Consider the following 22,140-nt stretch of genomic DNA (forward strand, 5'->3'; position numbering starts at 1 on the left):
CCAACAAGATTGTGTAATACAGCCCAGACTAGGGCTGCACGATTTTGCGTAAAATGAGAATCACGATTTTTTTGGCTTAGAATTGAGATCACGATTCTCTCACGATTTTCTTTTCCAGTACAAATATTTATTGCACTTATTAACTGCACATCAACTTCGTAACAGTTGAGACTGAACATAAAAACAATAAATGTCTCACATTTTGTTGTTGCCGCAAAATGTTGTACTGCTTGAAATTCCGTCTCCACCGTTGGTTGACACTGCGTGTATAGAGCAAGTAGTGCAACAATAGAAAAATAGTTGCGGGATGGCACTGTGTAGCGTTTGTCTAGAGTGTTGATCATTTTCCTAAATCCCTCGTTTTGCACAGTGTTGATGGGAGCCATATCTTTGGTCAGGTGATAAGTGATAGCCTCCGTAATTTCTTTGTGCCTGCGGGAGTTCGACGGGTATAGGGAAGCGCTGTATAAGGTTCCCGTTATTGATGTTTGGGTGGTTGACTGGGACGGATTTTCTCCTGTCACTTTCTCGTCATCCCTGACGTGCTCTCAGTTGTTTTTTCTCTGCTAATTTTAGCATCACACGGCACAGCTTCTGTATCACGTGGTATAAGGCTCCGCCCTTGTCATTTGTTGAGCCGGAAGAGTGAGCGCTTGTTTTCGTGCAGACTACGTCCCGGATCAAAATGCGGTACAATCGTCGTCGTGTTTTTATTTATTTTTTAATTTTTTATAAAATCGTTGTCATTTGGAAATGAGATCGCACATAAGTATGAATCGAGATCGCGATTTTCTAACGATTAATCGTGCAGCCCTAGCCCAGACTGCAAACAGAAACCAGAAATCTTGCAGTGCAAAAAACCTTTTACCTTGTCTGCAGGTTCTGCATGTTGAAGATATCTGTTAAAATAAGTTCTTACACATTCTGGGGTGGTTCAGTTAGACTTGGATCGTACTCCCACCTTGAGTTTCGCTCAGCTGGTTTTGCAGTTTGGTGGGGCACGTTGTCCAGACAGGGAGGCCTTTTGGTACTGCTCCCAGCTGTCTAAAACAGCATTAAAATGGTGGAACATGTTAACATCAGACGCTCAGTATGGCACTGCATTGGTGATGGTTCATAAATATGTGGAACAACATGCAACGTGGGCTATGCAGTTTGTTTGTTTTTTGTTTTTGTTTTTTCTGTTCATGCTGTTCATGTACTACAGCTACAGATTAGCCTGTGCTGTACAGAAGGCGGAAGTAATAATAAACAGAACTTCTTCACATTGAAGTGAAACCGAGTGTTAAAAACAGTCGAAGTAGCATCTCTTCTATCTAACGCTAACTTTACAGCCCATAGCAAAGCATCATTGCCATCAAGCTATACACTGTCACCTTTTTGGAGGCCTGCACAAAGGTGCGTTAACATAGGCTTTGTGTTGGTTGATTTTATAGCAACAGAGATGTAAAAGGACGATACAGTACCTTAAATTCCCCATAACACACACGTGAATCCCCAGACCTAAGGTTTCAATGCAGAACATTACATTGAACCAATGTTATTTACCTCACCTCTTTATGGTTTTAATGGTGTGGCTGTGGTGTATTATGGTCCATGGATTTATGTAGTGCTCCAGTATTGACCACTTCATCAAAACACTAAAGCACAGTAATATGAAATCACGCAGGAGCACTGAGTGCATTGTAATGGACAAATCTAACCAAGTGTCCTAAACGCTGTAAAACCTCATGTAATTGTTAAGCTAATTGATGTATTTTAGTACCAAGGTCATCCACTTTCAGTGTAAAATGACCGAGGGAAGGTAAATGGTTAACTCCTTTCAATGAATATCTAATGTTTCTGAGTTTGTCCTTTAGCTCCACACAGCCTCACTCTTTAAATGAAACACTTTAGAATACAAATTGGTATAAAAAAAAAAAAAAAACATTAATATGCTGCATGTCTTGTGGGGCTGACTGTAAAAAAATATACCAGCTCTGAAAATGGTTGCTGTCTCTGCGTTGTTGATTCAAGGCATCTTGTGTCTTCTTAAGCATTAAGACTATAGTGTTGAAATAAGGAGAGGTTTAAATATTTTACTCAACCAGGCCTTCAGACAATTAACTGATTAACTTCCAGCTATTCAAGAGCAATTTTGGTATTTCATTGTTGACTTAAGAGGTTTAAATCAAAGGTAAAAGGTTGGTGTGCTATGTAATCTGTAGACTCCTCGCAGCATGAAGCTGAAGTTGCTTTTTCAACCTCTCCGCACACACTGGTCTCATCTAAGCTTAGTCTGGCACTGCAGAGCTGTGGTTTTGGCACTGCGCAGGCAGCCATGTGTCGGGCTTGTGATCGGATCGGCAGCTCATCGAGTTTAATAGGATTTGACAGGTGTAGATGGAGTCGTATCTTGAATGTCATAATGAAAACTGACACAATATTTGCCTCACAGTTTATTTTTCAGACTGTGGCCAGCTAGTTGCTCATATGGAACCGAGTGGATAGGATTCCTTGTGGCTGTGACACCTTGTTAGCTGCAGATGTGTTTTGTTTCATAGTCATGTAGGTAATGTCTTTGCCACCAGGGGCTTTAAATCATTGCCTACAAATTCTCTGAAAGGAAAAGGAGGGCGTTTTGTTTTAGCAAACATGTTGCAACAGTGATGAGGCTTTTTTTAATTCATTTTTTTAACATGTATTAAACAGGATATTTTTCAGTTAATAGTTTTTGTTACCAACTAGGGCTGCCACAAACGATTATTTTGATAGTCGACTAGTCACCGATTATTTATGCGATTAGTCGACTAATCAGATCATCATCCACTGGACGTAAAACTACAGCTTATTGCACCAGCAGCATCTGCTCTTATATAACTATCATTAGCTTACAGCTTTAAGCTTTTAAGGTGCTAACTAAAAATAAAGACAAGATGATAGTTTATTCAATTTTAATGAAATTTGCAGATTGTTTCAGTGAAGTTTAATAAACTCCTTGCTATCTAAAATATAACAGGACACCGGAGTATATTCTCCAGCATCTCACACTTCTGATAATCAGCTGTCTGCTTGACGTTTATTCAGCTGTGTAAAAACTATAACTTTAATCTCAGACAAACTGATTTACTCAGGAACAAATAAAATACAAAAAAAAAAAAAAAAAAAAAGCCAAACAACAACATTTTTAATTTATCTAAGTGACTCATATATATTTAACCTGAGTCGCGAAAGACGGCGGTGGGTTTGAAAACAATTTGCCGGGAGTCCGGTGTTCTCACGGCGCTAGTGACCTAGCCCCCGGCTAGCTATCGAGCTAGTGGGTAACAGACGTCTCCGAAAACGTCGGAGCGCTTTTGAAAATATGTGGTGTCCTGATAAACTGAGCCGATATTTGAGGTTTACACAGCTACATTCTCGCCTGAAAATATGTTAAACGTTTATTTTGTGACCCAGAAAGAATAATAAGAGTAATATTAAAACTAACTAGCTACCGCCATTGTTGGAAACTAAGCTGGGCCGCGCTATGAATTCTGGGACACAGCTGCTTCTTCTTCTTCGGGGTTTAACGGCAGCTGGCATCCTTGTACATGCTGTGCTGCCATCTTCTGTTTCAGTCCGTTATTACACTCTTAAATCCTGCTATTATTCCTGCGTCTTTTGCGATCTTACAAAGCTTCAAACGACACGTCGACTATTAAATCAGTCGTCGACGATTTTGATAGTCGACGTAATCGTGACTAGTCGACAAATCGTGGCAGCCCTATTACCAACATGAGATGCATTTCTGTTGCATATAGCTCACTGTTATTAATGCCAAGTCTGATAATTGCTAATTCAAAGTCAGATTTTTTTTTTTTATTAAAAATTCCCCAATTCTCCATCCATACTGTGGATATCAATATTTCCTCGAGCAGCAACAGCTCTCCAGTGTTTGATTGAGTCAAGTGAGCTTGGCCATGTGGTGGAAATGAGAACAAGACCTATGCCTGGGTCCTAACCTTTGGTCTAATCCCTCCCACATTCCCTCCCCCTCCTTTTAACCCGTAATCAGCAGTAAAGGCTTCATTGTTCTTGTCCTCTGCTTGGGTATCTGATCATTAACCTACATTCGGAGCAGTGGCGGTAGGCTTCTTAAGGCTGTCAGACTCTCTCGAACCAGTTTAGTGGGCATTTTTCATCAGTCCGGGTTAGAGCCTTATTCTCGTGCCAGTGAAGTTAACCCTATTTACATCCTCTCATGTACAAACATGTTATTTGACGAGGCTTTTATTTGTGTGCAAGCCATGTCCCGAGCCTCGCCCTTGTAGATTTAGATGAGTTTTTTTTTTTTTTTTTTTTTTTTTAAGTGATTTAAGTGAAGGATAAGACTGAAATTGTTCAGCACTCTGTCTTGCATAATAAAGCTCAAAAAACAATTTCTGGTCTTTAAATGAATTTATTATGTCTTTCATAGTATTGATTTGGCAAAAGAATCTGGTGTTATAATAGTATTTGACATTAGCAAAGTAAATGCTGTATCTAATGGAGATGAAACATGAAGTGTACTTAGTTGTACGACACAACTTTTTTTTGTTGTTGTTGTTGTAAGTGACTAAATATACCTATAAAAGTTGCTGTCGTACTACCAAAAAGCTATTAGCTTCATTGTAGATTTGGCAGCAGCTGACTGGTACAGGTTTGAACAGTTACTTAATATTAATATCCACCCATGTTTTTCCCATGCCAGAGAGTTTAACCAGTGCTCTCCGCCTCTTTCCAGCAGTGTGCCCGTCTTATTTATGAAAGCCAAAAACTACTGGAACGAAGGCCAGACGCTCTGGTGGGAGGCAGCGTGTTTCGCCTGTCTGGGGTTAGGGTAGTGAGAGGTGAACGGCCTCCTCGAGGCATCCAGTGTCTCTTTTGCTGTTTGTCGAAATGCGCCTTCAGTTAAGATGACCCAGTGATGGGAGGAAGAAAGCTGCACTTACATTGTGCTGGAAATGTTATGCTGCTTTGAATTTGGTGCATAGTTGAGTCAGGAGAATGACAAGAGAGTGACTTTAAGAGCCCAAAGATATGAAGGGCTTATACAACCTCTTTTTGTGACTCTGCATTTAAAAAATAGACAGGTTGTGATTGCATTTTAAAGTCTGTGGCTGCAGGTAATATTATTTCTTTTTATGAGTTAAAAAGTCCAAAATACCTCTCGTCAGGATAATGTGTCCAGAACCCAAATTTGTTGTTTTTGCAATACGGCACAATATTTTTTAAAAACTGTTTTCTAAAAGAAGCTGTTTAAGGTGTTGATTATACCTGTAATTAATTGCTAGTATAATAAATTAAGTAACTGATTGTTGCTGCTCCAGGCACAGCTGACAATTATAATTTACATCTGCTTATTCCCGGGTTCCCCCCCCCCCAGTATAAATTTTGAGCACCATTTTAAAAATATCAATTATACTGGGTAGAATAGTAAGCTAACAGCTCTTTATGCTTTTTAAATTGCTTGCTTACTTTGACCAGACACCACAAACCCTTAATTTGAATATATGGCCAGGCATTCATTACAGATACAAATGATAGACTCTTCCTGATATACTGCTGTTTCTTCTTTGTTTTTTGTTTGATTTTTTTTCTTTCTTTTGTCTTTTGAAGGGGCAGAAAATAGAAGAGCCTTTATACCTCATAGATTTTGTGTAAGGTATTTAAGAACATCTAATTCAGCTTCAGTCCAGATATTTATATGTGAGAGATGGCACTTTGCTGGATATTGTTACCTCCCCTACCCCTCCAGTATCGGGCCTTTGCGGTTGGCTTTGTCCTGCTACTCATTAGGGAGTCGTTGTTGGAGGAGGAGGATGGAGGGAGCGAGTGAATGTACAGCTGAGAGAGACCTCCCCCACCATTTAGCCCGATGGCGCGTAGGACCACAACCACGTGACGGGCTGTTTACCGTTGCAGCAGGCGTCGAGCGTCTCCTTGAGCATGTCACAGTCTTCCCTACATCCTATTGTAGGAAAAGCTGAATACATCTTCTCTGGATTTGTAATATTCGTGATAATAATTAAGCAGTTTTTATTTCTACTGCAGTGTAACCCAGTGGTTTAGTCAGAGCTCACTTTTCATCAGGGGTTTTTTGTTGTGCGTGTGCTTATGTGGGGGTGTGTGTGTGTGTGTGTGTGTGTGTGTGTGTGTGTGTGCCTGCAGTCGAAAGTACAGCCACATGGGAGAGCAGGGGAAAATCACATGTATGTTCCACATGGTGTGTGCGAGAGCTCACAGCAGGCAGTACTCTCGCAGCTGGAGTGGAGTAATGTTTCTGCTGCTGGTGGCGGCAGCGTACTCTGCTCTGCAAGCTGTGTGTCAGGCTCGGTGCTATTCTTAGCCCCCTTTCCCTCCCTGTCCCATCCTGCAGTCAGTGGATCAGGTTACCATACTCTGTGTGCTCGTCATCCTTCCTGGCTACATCTCCACCATACACTCTCCTCCATCCTCCCCCAGTGAACATACCCCAACACTCCCAGAGTCTTTTACCACAATTCCCCTGTCAGACTGCTGCACTCATGCAAGGACACGCACTAGCAGCCGCTCTGCTGTCAGGGCCGGCGCACCCGAACACTACAGGGAAATGGTTGTTATTGTTGTTAGTCAGGAACCAGTGGAGTTAAAAATGCAGGAACGCTAGGTTATAAATAAATGGAGACAGAGACCAGCAGTGCAGCAGCACACTTGGCTTGGGATTTCGCTGTCTTCATTCATTCAGATTTAGAATTTACTTCTTTTGAAATCACAAATTTTGCAATGTTATAGGTAAAGAAGGATGGTTAGTAAAGGATGATATGTTGACCTCCAACCTTGATGTTTAGTTGCAGTTTATTTTTATGGGAATGACTACAATACATGAACCATGCCACACACCACAGCATTTATGGCCTAAGCTATTTTTCAATGCCCATCCTTAGGTTGAGCTTTTAAAACACAGACATAAAAAAACAACATACACAATCAGTGCACACATTAAGAAGCAAAATAAGATTTTTAGTGAATATGTATGTATGTATAAAGTGCTGGTCATTCTACTATATATATACTATAATCTACTATACTTTAAACCTTTATAAACTTAATATATCAATTAAGGCCACAGAAAACTGTCATTTTAATTTGATAAATCAGTCACAAATAATCCTAAAAATCATTTGCTTTCTAAAACATAAGAGGAAAAATCTTCCTCCCAGTATCGGAGTTTAACATATTAAATTGAGGCAAATGATTGGGAGTGTGAATATTTGAATTTCCCTCTAAGTTGTTTTACTTTGGCATTTTTGACTGCTGTTCATTTATGAGAAGATAGGGCTGCTCAATTAATCGAATTTTAATCACGATTACGATCTGGGCTTTCAACGATCATTAAAAATGACTGAGCCGATTATTAGCCCCTCCCTCATTTATCCGCGACACCTTAAAGGCCGGTCCGTGAAAATATTGTTGGGCATAAACCGGTCCGTGGTGCAAAAAAGGTTGGAGACCGCTGATTAAGAGGACCCCAGGGAAGCTCGGAAAGCTAAGCAGAAGTTATTTGGAGAGGAGAGTGACTGCTGTTGGTTGAAAAGAGGTAAAAAAAAACTTCAGTGGTGTTGCACACTATTTTATATTATTTTTTTAAAGTCATTGTTAACCCTTTAAAGCCGGTCAGAGCAGCACGCTCCGTTTTGCGTAACTATTTTTAAATCCCTGTAGAACCGGAACCGTGTAAGCTAGCGCAATAATTTGTTTTGCATATGAAACCGGAGGAGTTGTACTTGCATCTGATGCCATCAGCTTGTCCTCGGTCACGGTTTCCTTCCACATAAAGCTTTGCAAATATTGCATAAAAAGCGCTTGCAGGAACAAAAACATAATATTCCAGACACACGCTTTGCCGATCCGATCAGCTGTTCGTAACACTTCCCACAGTGAAACAGACGTCAGCGCAAACTGTCGCATGTCCGCCATTTCCTGGCCGAAACCGGAAGTGACGTCATTTTCGCGGAAATGTAGTTTTTTACTTGTAGGCCTTAAAAGCCTATACTGGTCATGTTTGACTTTTCTGAATAGTTGCTGGGATGCTTAGAACTCGAATTGCACTGCTGGAAATAGTTTATTTTGATGCACCTGCTGTTTTCTTTGCAAATTTGCATCATAGGATTGGTTTTTTTTGTTTTTCCTGCAGTATATAAAAATTGGTGTATCTCCAAAATAAAACTATGAAGACACTCACAATAAGTTTCCTGTTGTTGTAAACTATTTTTTGCAACTTTTTTGTATTTAAAGTTTTGAGGGGTAAACCTCTTAAATTTCTCCAAGTAGAAATATATATGTAAAAAAAACAAAACAAAAACGATTTTCAATTTTTTTTTAGTTTATTGCACTTTTTTGCAATTAATGTAGTTACTATGGACTTAATGCATACATATTATTAAAATATGGGCTATAACAGTTGTATAGCAACTTGAAATGCTCCCACAAATGGCACTACAACATGTAAAAAAATAATATAAGCTCTGGCGGACTTGGTTCTATGGTAGGTCTTAAAGGGTTAAATAAATATCGTCAAATAATCGAGATCTCAATTTCAGTGAAAATAATCGTGATTATCATTTTTGCCATAATCGAGCAGCCCTATGAGAAGAAACTGCTAAGTAATTATAACCGAGATTTTTAGCTGGTATTTCAACAGATATATGATTATTGAAAATATTTCAAAGTGGCCCATGTGTTGTTAGTGCTCATCAGTGTCCTTTTCTGCTGAATTGTTAACCACAGTGATGGCGTTGAGACTGAGAAAATCAGCCGATGATTTTTGTAATCACATCTCTCAACCTTTTCCCACTCGTGGGTTGTGTTTTTTTTTGTTGTTTTTTTTGTTGAGGGGGGTAGTTTGATAAATCTGCTTTAGTGATATTAAGTGGTTTGGAAAATTTTTGCTCACACTGTTTGCCACAGTATGACATCTCATGCCAATCTAATCTCCGCTTTAGTCTCAGTGAACTGTAGCAGTCATCAAGGCGAGGTTTGATCTGGACTTGAAACAGCCTGAGGTTAATGGCAGAGCGTGCAGGGGCTTATGCAGCCCTGAGCTGCACATGAAACGCAGTAAATGCAAATGCCAAATTGGCGAGTGCCCAAATACCTCTGTAATTATAGTCCCACCCTTCTCGCCTCCTCTCTGTGCCAGATTGGAGTCCTGTCAGCGTTTGTTTTCTGGTTTGGTCCTGGCCTGTCCACACTGCTTTAATACCCCCAATACACCAGCCTCTTTACACCAACAAGTTGACTGTGGGCAGCTCAATTCTCCCTTTCAGCTGCGTGAATGACAATGCTGCTGCTTACTGGCTATCTGCTGACTAATGACCTCTCACTGGCCTCGGCTGTGCAGTTGGTCCATGTGTTTGGACAAAACTACCTGTCAAAACCACAGTATCACACAGGATCGGCAAAGATCATAAAAGGTATCAGAAGAAGCAAAATGTGGGATTACTGAAAGAAGTCTAGTTGCCTTATTAATGTTAAAACCAGCACGACTGGTTTCTCCCCGGAAAGGTGAATAGCATGTGTAACATGTATGCTGCTTTCCAATAGAGATTATTATGAGTGATGATGTTATGGAGAATCACGTAGTCAGATTATGATTAAACTGCACGATGAGAATCGAAGTTTAAAGCCTCACAACAGCAAATTATTTCCTTTATACATTAAGTCAGTAAGTAAACACAAAAAATCTGTATAAAAATTTATTAAAAAAAAAAAAAACATGTTGCAACTTCTTAAGAATGGTTAGACTGAGCAAAGTTTGGTTAGACTCTAAGAAGGCATCATATTCAGTACCTACACATTACAACAATGCCATATTCAAATAATTCATGTCAACCTGAGAGTTGTACGAATACACGAATACATAAAAAATGTCAACCACAGAGCAGATTACAGCAACAGCAGTTTCCTCCTTAACGTGCGTCAGCGTTGTCACTTTGTTTATGACAGGCATGCCTTTTGTCTTGGAGTAGCTGATTAAACTTTCAGTTGTGGTTTTTATATACATCCTAAAAATGGCCCCTCGTAAAGGTGATTACATGAAACATTGTGTCACTGTCAGAGCATGCTTGTTGCTCAGCTTGCATCTGGATGGTGTCTAATTGAAGGCTTTTTATATGTTCTGATCCCCACAGGCTGTGCTTCTTAATGCTAAAGGTTTAAATTAGAAGAAGCCACTTGCATTCACTTTTCTTCAATTTCAAAGGCGATATTTGCATCCTGTTCAGCATCCTTAAATGCTGAACATTTGGTAGTTGAAGACTCTTAAATATGACCACTTAATTTTAGAAAACTCACAAAAACCTCACCTGACCTTGAACTTGTGATTAGCGTTTTGTAGACATGGAACGTAGTGGATATTACCATCACTTGTATACCTACTAACAGTGGACTTTTCACTACTAATAGTGTAGAAGCAATGCCAGTCTTTCAAGGATACTGGTTGCCCTTGTCCTTCCAATTTTAACCCTGTACATGAGGACAGGCTCCCATTAGAGCACAAGTTAAAGAGAATGAGGCCAAACTATGCAAGCAACAGTTTCGTTCCCAAGTAATCTTGACAGTTAATCAGAATTTTTTTCCCCCTTTTATAATATGACAATATGATGATTAAAAACGCACAAGTTGACGTCAAGTTGACGTTAACATGTAAAATTGATATGTTAAATATGTATGCATTTTCCTGGAGAAAAAAACTTGACTCAATTGCTTGTAATTGATAGATAAAGTGGGTTTTTAAAGCATTTGAATGGTAGAACCTCTGTGTTAGAAAAAAAAATGCAAACAGCCATAAATTTTGAGGATGGTTATGATTTTCAATTACTCGAATAGTAAATAAATTATAAAATCATTTTTAAAGGACTGTTTCTTGTCTTATATCTTTCCTTGTTAGTACTTAAGTTTTCAATATACTCTGTTGAAGACATAAGCAGCTAGAAAGATCATGTCTGAGCAGTCATTCCTGTTATACTTCTTTGAAATCTGCTTAAAGTCTCATGCACAGTCGGTGCATTGTAAAGTCTCCAGACGTCTGTGCAGTCATAAGAAATTGGCAAGCATGCGTACATTCTTATGGACCTTCGCACTCACCTAATAATGACATTTACATCACTTAGACCCTATCGGACTTGTAGACCAGGCAGGAATAATCAAGGTTTTAGTGTGTAACATGCCACTACTGTTTGAATATGGTGGCAATGCAAGTAAAAGCTATTTGTCAGCCACTGAAAGTAGAAGTTGGTACTACATACCAGGCTTTGGACCTGTGATACACATGTGTCAAGGTTAGATTAGATGATACTGTGTAAACAGGAGAAACTTGCAAAGGCAAGTGCAGCTGTCAGAAAGTTCTCTGCGGAACATCTTCAAAATGAAAAAGAAAATGCAGTCCAGTTCAAACCCAGGTAAAGAGAGCCTGTCGCAAGTAGTCCACATCATAGACAGTATAAAATATGGATGAAGATTCTGTGTTTGTAAAGTGAAGCCAAAGCAGAAGGGCCACAAACCTGCATTCATTCTAAACTCCTTTTGAAAACAGACTCACAGTTGTATAAAATCTTTCCTGTGTTTATGGGCTCATTTGCTAGTTTTAGGACATATTGAATAAAACACGAAGTTCTTTTTGTAAATTATGCAAATTTTGAGTGGTTAAAAACAAAGTTTATCTAGGATATCCTAGGACTGGGTGATATATCGAGTTTTTAAAAAAATATTGATATATTTTCATACGAGATATAAGATGTGACAATATCGATATAGTCTATGTCACGTTATAATTATACTTGTGGAGTCGCAAGTTTGCCTCTCTTTCGTCCACTTTTGTCTCTGCACAACATTACTCTGGCTCGTCTCTCCTTCACTGAACACAACTCCCCCTCCCCCATAGCTTCACCTACAGGCAACGACAAGATGGACACAGCAAATCTCCGTTAAAGAGTTACCGCAGATCGCCCAGTGCATGGGGCTAGACGGCGTCAACGTGTTAGCGAGCTAACGCGCTAATGAGCTAACCGCGCTCTGTTATGCACAAAAACGACATTGTTTTCTTTTATTTATGGAGCATTATTATTTAATAAATGCTGATAATTTATTTTTGAGTAATTTCTTCAAGTGCCTGTGTGACATCTGGGACACAGCTTTGACTAAGAACTCTCTTTTTGTTCTTACTTTATGGCTTTAAAAAAATATCGAGATATATATTGTATATCGCCATCCAGCTAAAAGATATCGAGATATGAGTTTTGGGTCATATCGCCCAGCCCTACGATATCCTATTATTTAATGACTTAACAATCACGGGTCTTTACAAGGATGTAAGAAATGCTCTGATCAGGGCATTATAATGAGACTACTATTCACTGGATTGGACCATGGTGGCTATGTCCATACTGTATATTGTCTATGGGTGGGAAGTGATCTTTAAAGAGTCATTAAATAGTTCCCAGTGAATATGGGCTAGGATTCTTCCTGTGAAATGTCCTTTCCTATTTAAAAACCCAGAAAACATGCTAGCCAGTGCCAAACACTTTGTCACATTTTGTTGTCAGAACTTTCCTGTGAGAGATTGCTGATCTGATTATTTAATCATAAATTATTCAGCCTGGAACTTGCCAGAATTGTTGGGAACACCAGAGCTGTGCTATTTACTGAGATGGCTTACCCCTTAACACAAAAGCCCTGGTTGTTTTATGAATAAGTGCAATACTAAAACTGCTATCATGCTTGTTCTCTTCTTGGAAAATTAAATGTCTACTATGAAATTTAGAGTTCCCTTGTATTTTTGATGCCTATGAGTAATGGGGGCTGCCCCAATCATTTTGGAGGCTGCTTAACAACTAATCAATGGCTCTCAGGTTTCTTAATATAGAGTAAGAGTGGGACTTTCATAAGCAGCGGGAGGCTATTTCTGCTCAGTCATCATGGTACTGGGTGTGTATATGTGAGCGAAAAAAGGAAGCAGGGAAAGTTCATTCAAAGTACTAGATAATAGAGGGTCTCATGACTGAAAGCTGCAATCTTCATGTGGCAAGATAACTGACAGATGCCATGTTGGCTTCAGGTGCAGGCTCAGCTTCAGTGTTGTACTTTCTCTAAAGTGCTGGCACCCACAGTGCACCCCAGTGACTCTGCAGCTTGTGTTACTACACCGTCACAAACCACATCAGAAACGAGCTCGGTTACACTGATGAGTAGGCCGCAGGGACAACATACAGAGGGGGACGTTTTCCTCTCAGAAACCCAAGAAGTCCCTAAAGCTGTGATTCATGCTGCCTCATGTAGTTTTTCCTGCCGGTGCTTTAAGGTCAATCTCGAGAGATGCAATGGAAATTTCAATAAAAATCCCTGATTACAGATCCACTCAACCTACATCCTGAAACACAGCTGAGTTGCGCTCTGTGGCAGCACTATTTCAATACCTGCCCCTCCATTGCTCTGTGGGGGTTAAGTGACTTTTCTTTACTTGGCTCGTTTCCTCTGTAACACAAACATTTGCTGAAAGCCTATAAACAGTCTCTGAAAAAAACGTTATTTAATTGTACCTGCATTTTAAAACCATCTCCTGCTCTTGCCACTGTCTCGTGCAGGCGTGCTCTGTTTGCAGCAAGAATTACTAGGTCAGCCTTCCATACAGGCAGTGATGTGGCAGGGTTGAAATCCTCCTCACTGCTGTTGTGGTCTCTGTCTCCAGGTGCATGATGAACCTACTGTGCTGTAGCTGTCTAAGCTAGTCAGGTTGCCTCACCATGGCAAAACCTGGGAGCGACAGAGATGGAGCCATGGTGGATAAGCAGGCGGGGAAGAAGGTATGTGACTCTCTTACTTCAAATAGAAGCTTCTATTACCATCCTGTGGTAAACACAAGGAATAGTTCCTGCAAGTTTACAAAAGTCTTTACATTTTCTTGGGGAAATACTGTACAAAATTGGACCCCAAATAATACACAGGTGATTTTAAATACAACTAAATGAATTCAGAGTTTGGCAGAAACTGTCAATAGGATCACATGATCAATGAAAATGGCATTTGAATAAACAAAGATTGACTGCTTGGTTCACATGATATTGTAGAACAATCTGGTTCATTCACATTTTCTTTCATCGAGCAAACCAGGTAAAATAAAACTAAATTGAGAAGCTGTTATTGATGCTAAATCATGTGGCATGCAGAGAGTGTTGGACTCCAAGACAGCTGACTTCTTTTAATGCTTCTTTAGAGTGTGTGTGTCACTTTTTGCTTCCTGAGTGACAGGGGTTTTTTTGTTTTGTTTTTTTGTTTCAGTTCTCAAACATCTGCATGAATGTTTCTTGGGTTTTAGAGCTCTGATGTGTAAACACTCATCACCCACTTGCTGAACACTAACATCTGGGCACCAGCAGGGAGCACATCTAAGCTTGTAGCGGCATTATTCATTATATCGGCTTGTTCTGTAAATGTCAGTGCACTTCAGCTGCCATACATGTACATGTTGACATCAATGCGGTTATGTTCGGCCAACATTGTGATTTGATTGTATGTAGTTTACCAGTGATAGAACGAGATAAATCTTGTGGTTCATCAAAAGGATATTCTTAACACAGCATATATTTCTGTGGGGCTTTTTTCTATTGTGATACAGTATTCTGCTTTAACCCAGAGATGCACTCGAATGTTGTGCGTGAGAAATATCTGACGTACTATCTCCTATATTACCATGCAAACAGGGCTTAATTGCCCTTTTCTACATAAATGCAAGGAAGCATTTGTGTCTGCCTTTATTTTCAAGGCAAAGGTACTTCACATCTTAGCTCTCATCTACTTTCAGCCGTGCCAGACACTTCAGCTTTGCACAGCTGGCACATTGCTTCACTGAGATCAAAGAAGCACCATGCTGCAGACATTTTCCTCCTGCCAGAAATGTATTTTACTGCACCAAAGTGCAGCACACTAAAAGTAATGGTTCTGAAAAAGCTTTGTCTGCAGATCAGAGTGCAGAATAACCCAGTAACTGAAAGACACTGTGATAATGGCGAGATTAGTGGTATTGCTGTGGGTTGTGTTTGATGCTGGAGTGTTTTCGCTCCACCTCCACCGTGTGTATTTTCTGTAGAATCAAATAGTTTTATATGTGCATGGAGTGGCTAAATTCAATTCAGGCATTGAAAACCAAAATTACAACCATAGAAGCAATCAGCAGCTGCAAGTGGGAGGGATAAAATTTAACATCTTGTGTCTTTTGAAGTGGGTGTTGTCGTCTTTTCTGCTCAATTATGGCTCCGATTTTGGTCACCAAAGAAATGCAAATTACCCAAACGAGGTGGTACTTGTGTTCAACAGGAAGCCACCCTGTATATGTAGGTAATTTTCTTGCTTTATCGTCCCATTTCAGGCTTTTCGTGGTCAACCTTGCTTTACGTGTTTTCAGTATTATAGCTATTAAATTTGAAGGGTTTGAGTTAGGAATTAGTTGTCACTGCAACATCAGTTAATCTGAGTGTCTCACTCAGTTTGTCTATAAAATGTCTGAAAGTTGTGATGCAAGTATGAGATAATCTACCAAAGCTGTGGGGGACGACCCTAAACAATTTTTGTCTGACCAGCAGGCTATATACAGATTATAATGCAATGCATTTGAGGACTGGGACTGCAGATATATTTTTGAATCGGATATGATTTAAATTGATGATCAGTAAAGGTGCTGTTGTGCATTAAAAAGAAACTGTTAATCTATGAAGTCTGATGGTATTGAATGCTTGCCTGGCAGTGCAGGTTGCACAGGTGTGAATATTTTCACACTCCCACAGCACAGTGCCATAATAATGGACTTATTTTTCTTCCCTTTTTTCTCTTTTGTGTGTAAACTGATGGGGGGGGAGCTCCAGATCTTGTATTCTTCCCTTGAGACTTCGCCTTGGGAACAACATTTAAGTGAGCCTCGCAAGCAGCACCCAAATACCGTATTGCAGTCGGTGTTATCTCTGCAGTAGAAGTCACGTAAAGCAGGAACTACCACCTGCGTACTAAGCTCGATCCTGTTAGCTGTCAAACTAGTTGACATGGCTTTTAAAACGAGACTGCCAGGGTTCATTTGAGGCCATTGCTCCTTTGTTTACATATCCAGGCACACTCGGCACTCAACTGAGGCCACACCTATGCCTCGTTTGACCCGATTTTAATTCTTTGTGTGTGTTTTATTTCTTCCTCACCCTTGACAGAGCAAAGACAAGTTGTCGCCTTTCACCAAAACTCCAAAGTTGGACCGGAGTGAATTGCTGGGGAAGGAAGGGAAAGCAAAGTCTTCCATGAAGCGCAAGCTCTCCTTCACTACCAGTCCGCCCCAGGCAGAGGAGCGAGACTCCGACACGGGTAAGGAGTGTTGCTGTTCCTCCTCCAAACAGCCATGCTGCTGGCTCACTGCCATGTCTGTACACTGCCCCCTGGTGGCCTGCTGTCAAACAGGTCTTCAAATAGTCAACAACGGGTCAATATTGTTTCGAAAACGGGACCTAAGTCAGGTCTCACTGATGAACTTGTGGCCTGTTGTGTGTATTCTGAGATGGATGAAGAATCATTCTATGAGAATGTATTCATTTTTTAGTGTTACAAATAGTAATCAGGGCCTCCTACCCCACCTCCTAATATAACACCATGTTTTGTTTAGTTTTTTTCTACATTCAACACATTATGTCCTTTATCTACAAAACCCATTTAAAAAGAAAGACCAAAACCAGCAGTGAACTATGTAGCCGTAGATATCCAGTGTATAAGTGAACTGTAAAAAGCCCCCCAAGAATCTTCACTGTTTTACATCCTCAATAGTAGAATAACCCTCTACAAATGCACTGCAATGCTGTATTTAACATTTGTTTGTTAAGTACACTATTTGTATTTGTATTTTTATATGTTTTTATAAACTGCGCTGTAGAAAGACCTTTGCAGTTGTCTTGAACCTCACTGATGGTGTACAGATTTCCCAATAACTGTCACTATGTTGACGATAAAAATGCACTCATCTTAGCAGTGCAGACATGTCGTTCTTCCTCTCACTTGTGTAAACACTGTTCTAACCCCCTCTTTCAGTTAAAGTTTAACTATATGTTTATCAGATTCAAGGCCTAAAAATAGGTTACTGTATCGTACAGCTGTAATTATAATAAATAAACTGCATGTTTATGGACTGCTTGAAGTCCTGCAGGTTTGCCTTCATCTCCTCTGTAGAGCAAAGCTCAACATGATCGTTTTCATTGTGTGGTCCTGTGTCATTCTAACAGATGAGAACCCTCAATTTTGGAAGTATAATTTATGTCGCACACGTAATAAACTAGCGCGGAGAGTGGCTTTGCCTTCCAGCAGCTTCCCCCGGTCCTTTTGTTGAGCAGCTGTAGGACGAGGCGAAGAAGCGACCCCAGTGACCGCCTCGGACCGGATCTCCTCTCCTGTCTGCTGTGTTGCCATGACTCATAATCTGTGCGTGGAGTGCGAGTGTGCCTTTGTGGCTGTCTGTGTTTGAGTTCATGTGAAGCGAGGAGGGTGAGAGAGAGCAAGCGAGCGTTAATGCAGTGCTTTCCCACCCTTCCACCCCCCCCCACCTTGCTCTCCTTTTCCTCCCCTCTCCCCCCCCTCCCATCCTCTCTGCTTTGCACTGTAGATGACTCAGACCCAGGCCAGTCGAGTGAGACCTGGGGAGAGAGATTAGTGCCTCCCTGCAGGATATACGCAGGTAATCGCTGCAGCCCGATCCTCAGCCCCCGCGCCCATCCACTTTGCGCTGCTATTCTGCTGTAAACACACATGCACACATGCACGCGTGTGTGTTTTCGCCTTGCATCTCCCCCCTATTACAGCTCACGCATGTCTGTGTTTAAACAACTGACCGGAGACTGGGGGGGCCCGAGGAGTGCCATGGGCACTTGGCTGGCTTAAGAGAATGCCATCTTCTATTTGTTTTTGTTTTTTTAACTGTTTGTTTTTTTTTTGTTTTAAACCTCATGCTTGTCATCTGTTTCTCTGCGCGCTCAACAGATACAAGGGGAAGAGGAAAAATGCGATGCAGTCACAATGAAGTTGCATCTTGTAAAAGACGACCTTTTTTGGTGTTTTTTGTAATTTGTCTCCAAACTCATTCTTGTTACAGATAAAGATGGACCAGACAAGAAGAAGGTGAAAAAGGAAGCTGGGGGCAAGAAATCCCAGGCACCCAACTTTTTGTTTGGGTATCCGCTGTCGGAGCGCAAACAGATGGCTCTCCTAATGCAGATGACAGCCAACAGTCCAGGTTTGTGTACTCGCCCTCTCACCTTGTCCTCAAGAAGGGTCAGTGTGTATTTGCTGCTAGATGAGTCATACTTCAGAACGTCTCTTGTTTTTGTTTTGTTTTTTAGGAATAGGATAAAAATCTTATCTGTGGTGTTTGTTAGTGATACTGTACCGCTGCTGTAGATTAGATCTGAAAATAGCTGACTTGGAGAGGGGTTAGGGTTACTGTGTTGTTTGGTTTTGTTTTGTTTACATGTTTTCTAGTAGTTATTGCAGTTTGGTTTTGTTTGTCTTTTGCTTTACTCATTAAAGGAGCTGTTTGACAGTGTTAAGCCTACAAAAAACTGACTCCAAATGAATTTGAGAGAATCGGGTCAGGATATTTGGGAATTAAGCTGTGGTGCTGGAAGGGGATGAAACTGCATTGTGGGGGGGCGGTACCATGCGACTTCCTGCTGCCGTAGTCTGTCTACTACAGGAGATTTTTGCTGTACCCTGTGCTATGTGAAAAAGTTACTTCCTCTTGATAAGTTGAATAATATTTATTTCCTTTCCATTACGTTGTTGGCAGTTTTGAGAATTTTTCTTTTCCCCCAAATATGGTCTCTAGTCACTAGACCTTTTTTTTTTTCTTTCTTCTTCATTTGTTCATGTATGTCATGCTTCGTCACCGGTGCTCATCAGCAGTCAATGAGAAATTGGTGACTGTTACAGTAGACAGTTTGAGGGGAATGATAACCCTCATTTGTTAGGAAAATGGTCTGAAATGTGCACACGTACCTTCTCCATTGCACAGTCTGACTGTGCTTTATATGATGCTATCTGTAATGCTGTAGTAACGGACTGCTCTGTTATTGCCAACAAACGGGATATTCAGTGGTGGAAAAAGTACTCAAATGATCTGATGTTTGTCAGTTAGTCCATTTCCATATCTTATTAAAGTAGCTCTGATAAACATTACAGTGCATCTTCCGGAAATCACGGAACTGCATTTGTCTGAATTTGCATAGGTATACATATGTGCATGTCCTCCAAAGTAACCGACATCATGTAGCCGATGAAGATGATGGTGTGCACAGATAAAACGGAGGGACTGCAGAGTTCACCGCTAAAGGAGAGAAGTAAAAAATGAATAATAACATCAGTATTCAAAAAATGTGACTGCACACAGATACATTTTGTTGATGACAGTCTGCACAGCTGTGTGTAGGTTCTGTTTAGCACCAACACACAACCATGCCAGTCCCATGAGTGCTATTCAGTTTCCATTACTATGGCAACCCCCATTTCATGTTTCATAGACCCATACATGTTCTTTCAACTATTGCTGTTTGTCTACAGCCTGAATTTGTAGCAAACGGTAGTAGATCTAGTTTGCTTTAGGTGAAGGTGCTGTCTTTCTGTCTGAGTGGACCAGGATGTTGTGAATTCAGTGAACTCTGTACTGACACCATGCATTCAAACGTGCATGTGTAATGCCTAGAAAGGTCCAGATGCATGTATGCTTACTCAGACATGGGTTTAAGCAGTCTCTCGTTCCCAGTAAAACTGGATTCACTGTAGTTGTTCAGTCTAGAGAGAAAAGCAGTTGTCTTAGTGTGTGATGTGCTTTTTTTTCTGTCTCTCTTCCCTTCGAGCATCATTTAAGTCTTTTTCGCTCTCTCTCTCTCCATGTGTCCAGACTCTACACCGAGTCACCCCTCACAAACGACCCCTGTGCAGAAGAAAGTCCCCAGCAGCGCCTCGTCTCGGCAGAAAGACAAGGTCAACAAGAGGAACGAGCGAGGGGAGACTCCCCTTCACATGGCAGCAATCCGGGGAGACGCTAAGCAAGTTAAAGAGCTCATTAGCCTGGGAGCTGATGTCAATGTCAAAGACTTTGCAGGTACGACGCCCCAGGAGATGATCATTTAACAGCTTTCATCATGTCCCAGCAGTTGTTAATAATGACATTAGACTGAGTAACAGATGCTGATGCAAAGGCAATGTCTCAACATGAGCTGTAATCAGTCTGCGCATTACTACTGCTTATGCAGCTGTTGGTATGTCGAGTAGTAGAATTGAGAAAACAGCTGGTAAAAATTTTTTAAGACTCTTCTCCTGTCCTCACCAGGTTGGACGCCTCTGCATGAAGCCTGTAATCTTGGTTACTATGATGTGGCCAAGGTCTTGATAGCAGCAGGTGCAGAGGTGAATACACAGGGTCTGGATGACGACACACCACTTCATGATGCTTCCAGCAGCGGGCACAAAGATGTAAGAGCTTTGAGTTAGTCTGTAACTGAAGGTCTTAAAAGTATATTGCACTTAAAATTTTTGATTAAGGACTCTGCACAGGTCTGATGTGTGAAATTGTTACAGAATGTAAGAAGGACATTGTCTCAGTGCACTTACAAAATTTGATTAAACATTTCTGAGAATCAAAACAAAAATACACAAATTGATTTAAATTTGGCTTATCACCAAACTCGGACAGCTTCCAAGCGACTGCTACTTTTAGGTCGCTCAGCAGAAGACCTGTTTTGTCTTCCTGCACTGCCTCTAAGATACATGGTGCATCTCCTTCAGCTTTTCAAAACGGTGACCTTTCAACTTTGTGGAATTTGTGGATTTGGCAGGGAGACATATTTGGCAAGTAGGGAGGTTGGTGAGCCAAGATTATGTCAACATAGCCAGAAAAACGTACGTGTTCATAATGCACTCTGTGCCGGCACAGGATGGCACGCATCACAGTTCAGGTCGTTTGTGCTGAATATTTTCCTTAGACGTCTCAAGATGTTAGATGAACTCGAGCGAGGTGTCAGTGTCACCTTGGGGGATAAATTTACAGTGAATAACAATCTTGCGAATGTTGACAAGCATGCTCCTGTTCGCACTCCTGTTCGCTCAGGAAACTGTGGACTCTGTAACTGAAACCTGCAAAAAACTTTTGTCATAGCTGGACACCCAGACACCCCCACCCCCCCACCCCCCCACCACATGAAAGCAGAGTCAGTCTGACAGATAGAAGTTGGCTGCTTCAAGTTTTGAGGGCTGCGGTGAAATCGTAGACCACACATGCAAGCGATCAGAATCTAGCCTAAAAACGAGCAAGCTAAAAATAGCAGCAGCACTGAAAACTGACCCAAGAGGATGACTTTAAAAGGGAGATCAGCCAAATTTTTATCTGGTGTGCTTGTATGTATTCATGAGCCAATTCTTTTTTTGATCGCACCTCTAATATAAAGGTTGCACAAGTCCATCCTTAATGCAGGAATAGTCAGAGTGCTGTTACATTTATATGTGGACATTGCATACATGTTTGGGGGTTTTTTGTTTTTGTTTTTTGGCCGTCTTTAAATGTTAAGTCAAATATTTATTTCTGTTGCATCAACTTGCAGAATGTAGTATTTTATGATAATAATAAGAAGACGGCCACTCTTAGGTCATCAGCCAGTAAATTTGTTTTTAAGTTGTTCGAGTTTAAAAATGATCAAAATGCATCAGATTGCGTTAAAGTGCATTTTGTTACAATTTTAAATGCCTTGGTAAAATGTTATATTTTACCTTTAAAAAAAATCTAAGGCATGTCTGTCTGTGTAGGATTTCTCAGTGTAATTGTTGTGTTTTCTGTAGATTGTGAAACTTCTGCTTCGTCACGGTGGTAACGCTTTCCAAGCCAACAAGCGCGGCGAGCGCCCGGTGGATGTGGCCGACTCTCAGGAGCTGGAACAGCTATTAAAGGGAGAAGGAGCCGTGTCGGACCATGATGACAGCTCTTCAGGTGATTGTCCCTCCTGTGTAATATTTATGTTTTGTTTTGTTTTTTTTACTCCCCTGTCATCGACATCCAGTAATGTGTCCACTGTAAATGAAGCTTAAGTCTACTGTACT

General features: G+C 40.7%; 1 protein-coding gene across 3 annotated transcripts in view; it reads left to right on the forward strand.

Moving 5' to 3' along the window:
* Positions 1 to 22,140, forward strand: part of ankrd12 (ankyrin repeat domain 12) — a 41,803-nt gene that overhangs the window by 11,221 nt on the left and 8,442 nt on the right. The window contains exons 2-8 of one of the 3 annotated variants that reach the window (XM_085253626.1): positions 13,724 to 13,838; positions 16,227 to 16,377; positions 17,660 to 17,731; positions 18,146 to 18,286; positions 19,949 to 20,152; positions 20,381 to 20,523; positions 21,883 to 22,030. In XM_085253626.1, the coding sequence (XP_085109752.1) occupies positions 13,779 to 13,838; positions 16,227 to 16,377; positions 17,660 to 17,731; positions 18,146 to 18,286; positions 19,949 to 20,152; positions 20,381 to 20,523; positions 21,883 to 22,030 (919 nt within the window). In that variant the 5' untranslated portion in view covers positions 13,724 to 13,778. The remainder of the gene's footprint in view (positions 1 to 13,723; positions 13,839 to 16,226; positions 16,378 to 17,659; positions 17,732 to 18,145; positions 18,287 to 19,948; positions 20,153 to 20,380; positions 20,524 to 21,882; positions 22,031 to 22,140) is intronic. The other 2 variants (XM_085253628.1, XM_085253627.1) reach the window with 2 other exon arrangements.

This window comes from Mchenga conophoros, linkage group LG18 (genome assembly GCF_057382185.1).
Source record: "Mchenga conophoros isolate Kocher_MC1m ecotype Shallow Benthic linkage group LG18, M_conophoros_male_GT1.1, whole genome shotgun sequence".
In the NCBI taxonomy this organism is placed as follows: domain Eukaryota; kingdom Metazoa; phylum Chordata; class Actinopteri; order Cichliformes; family Cichlidae; genus Mchenga; species Mchenga conophoros.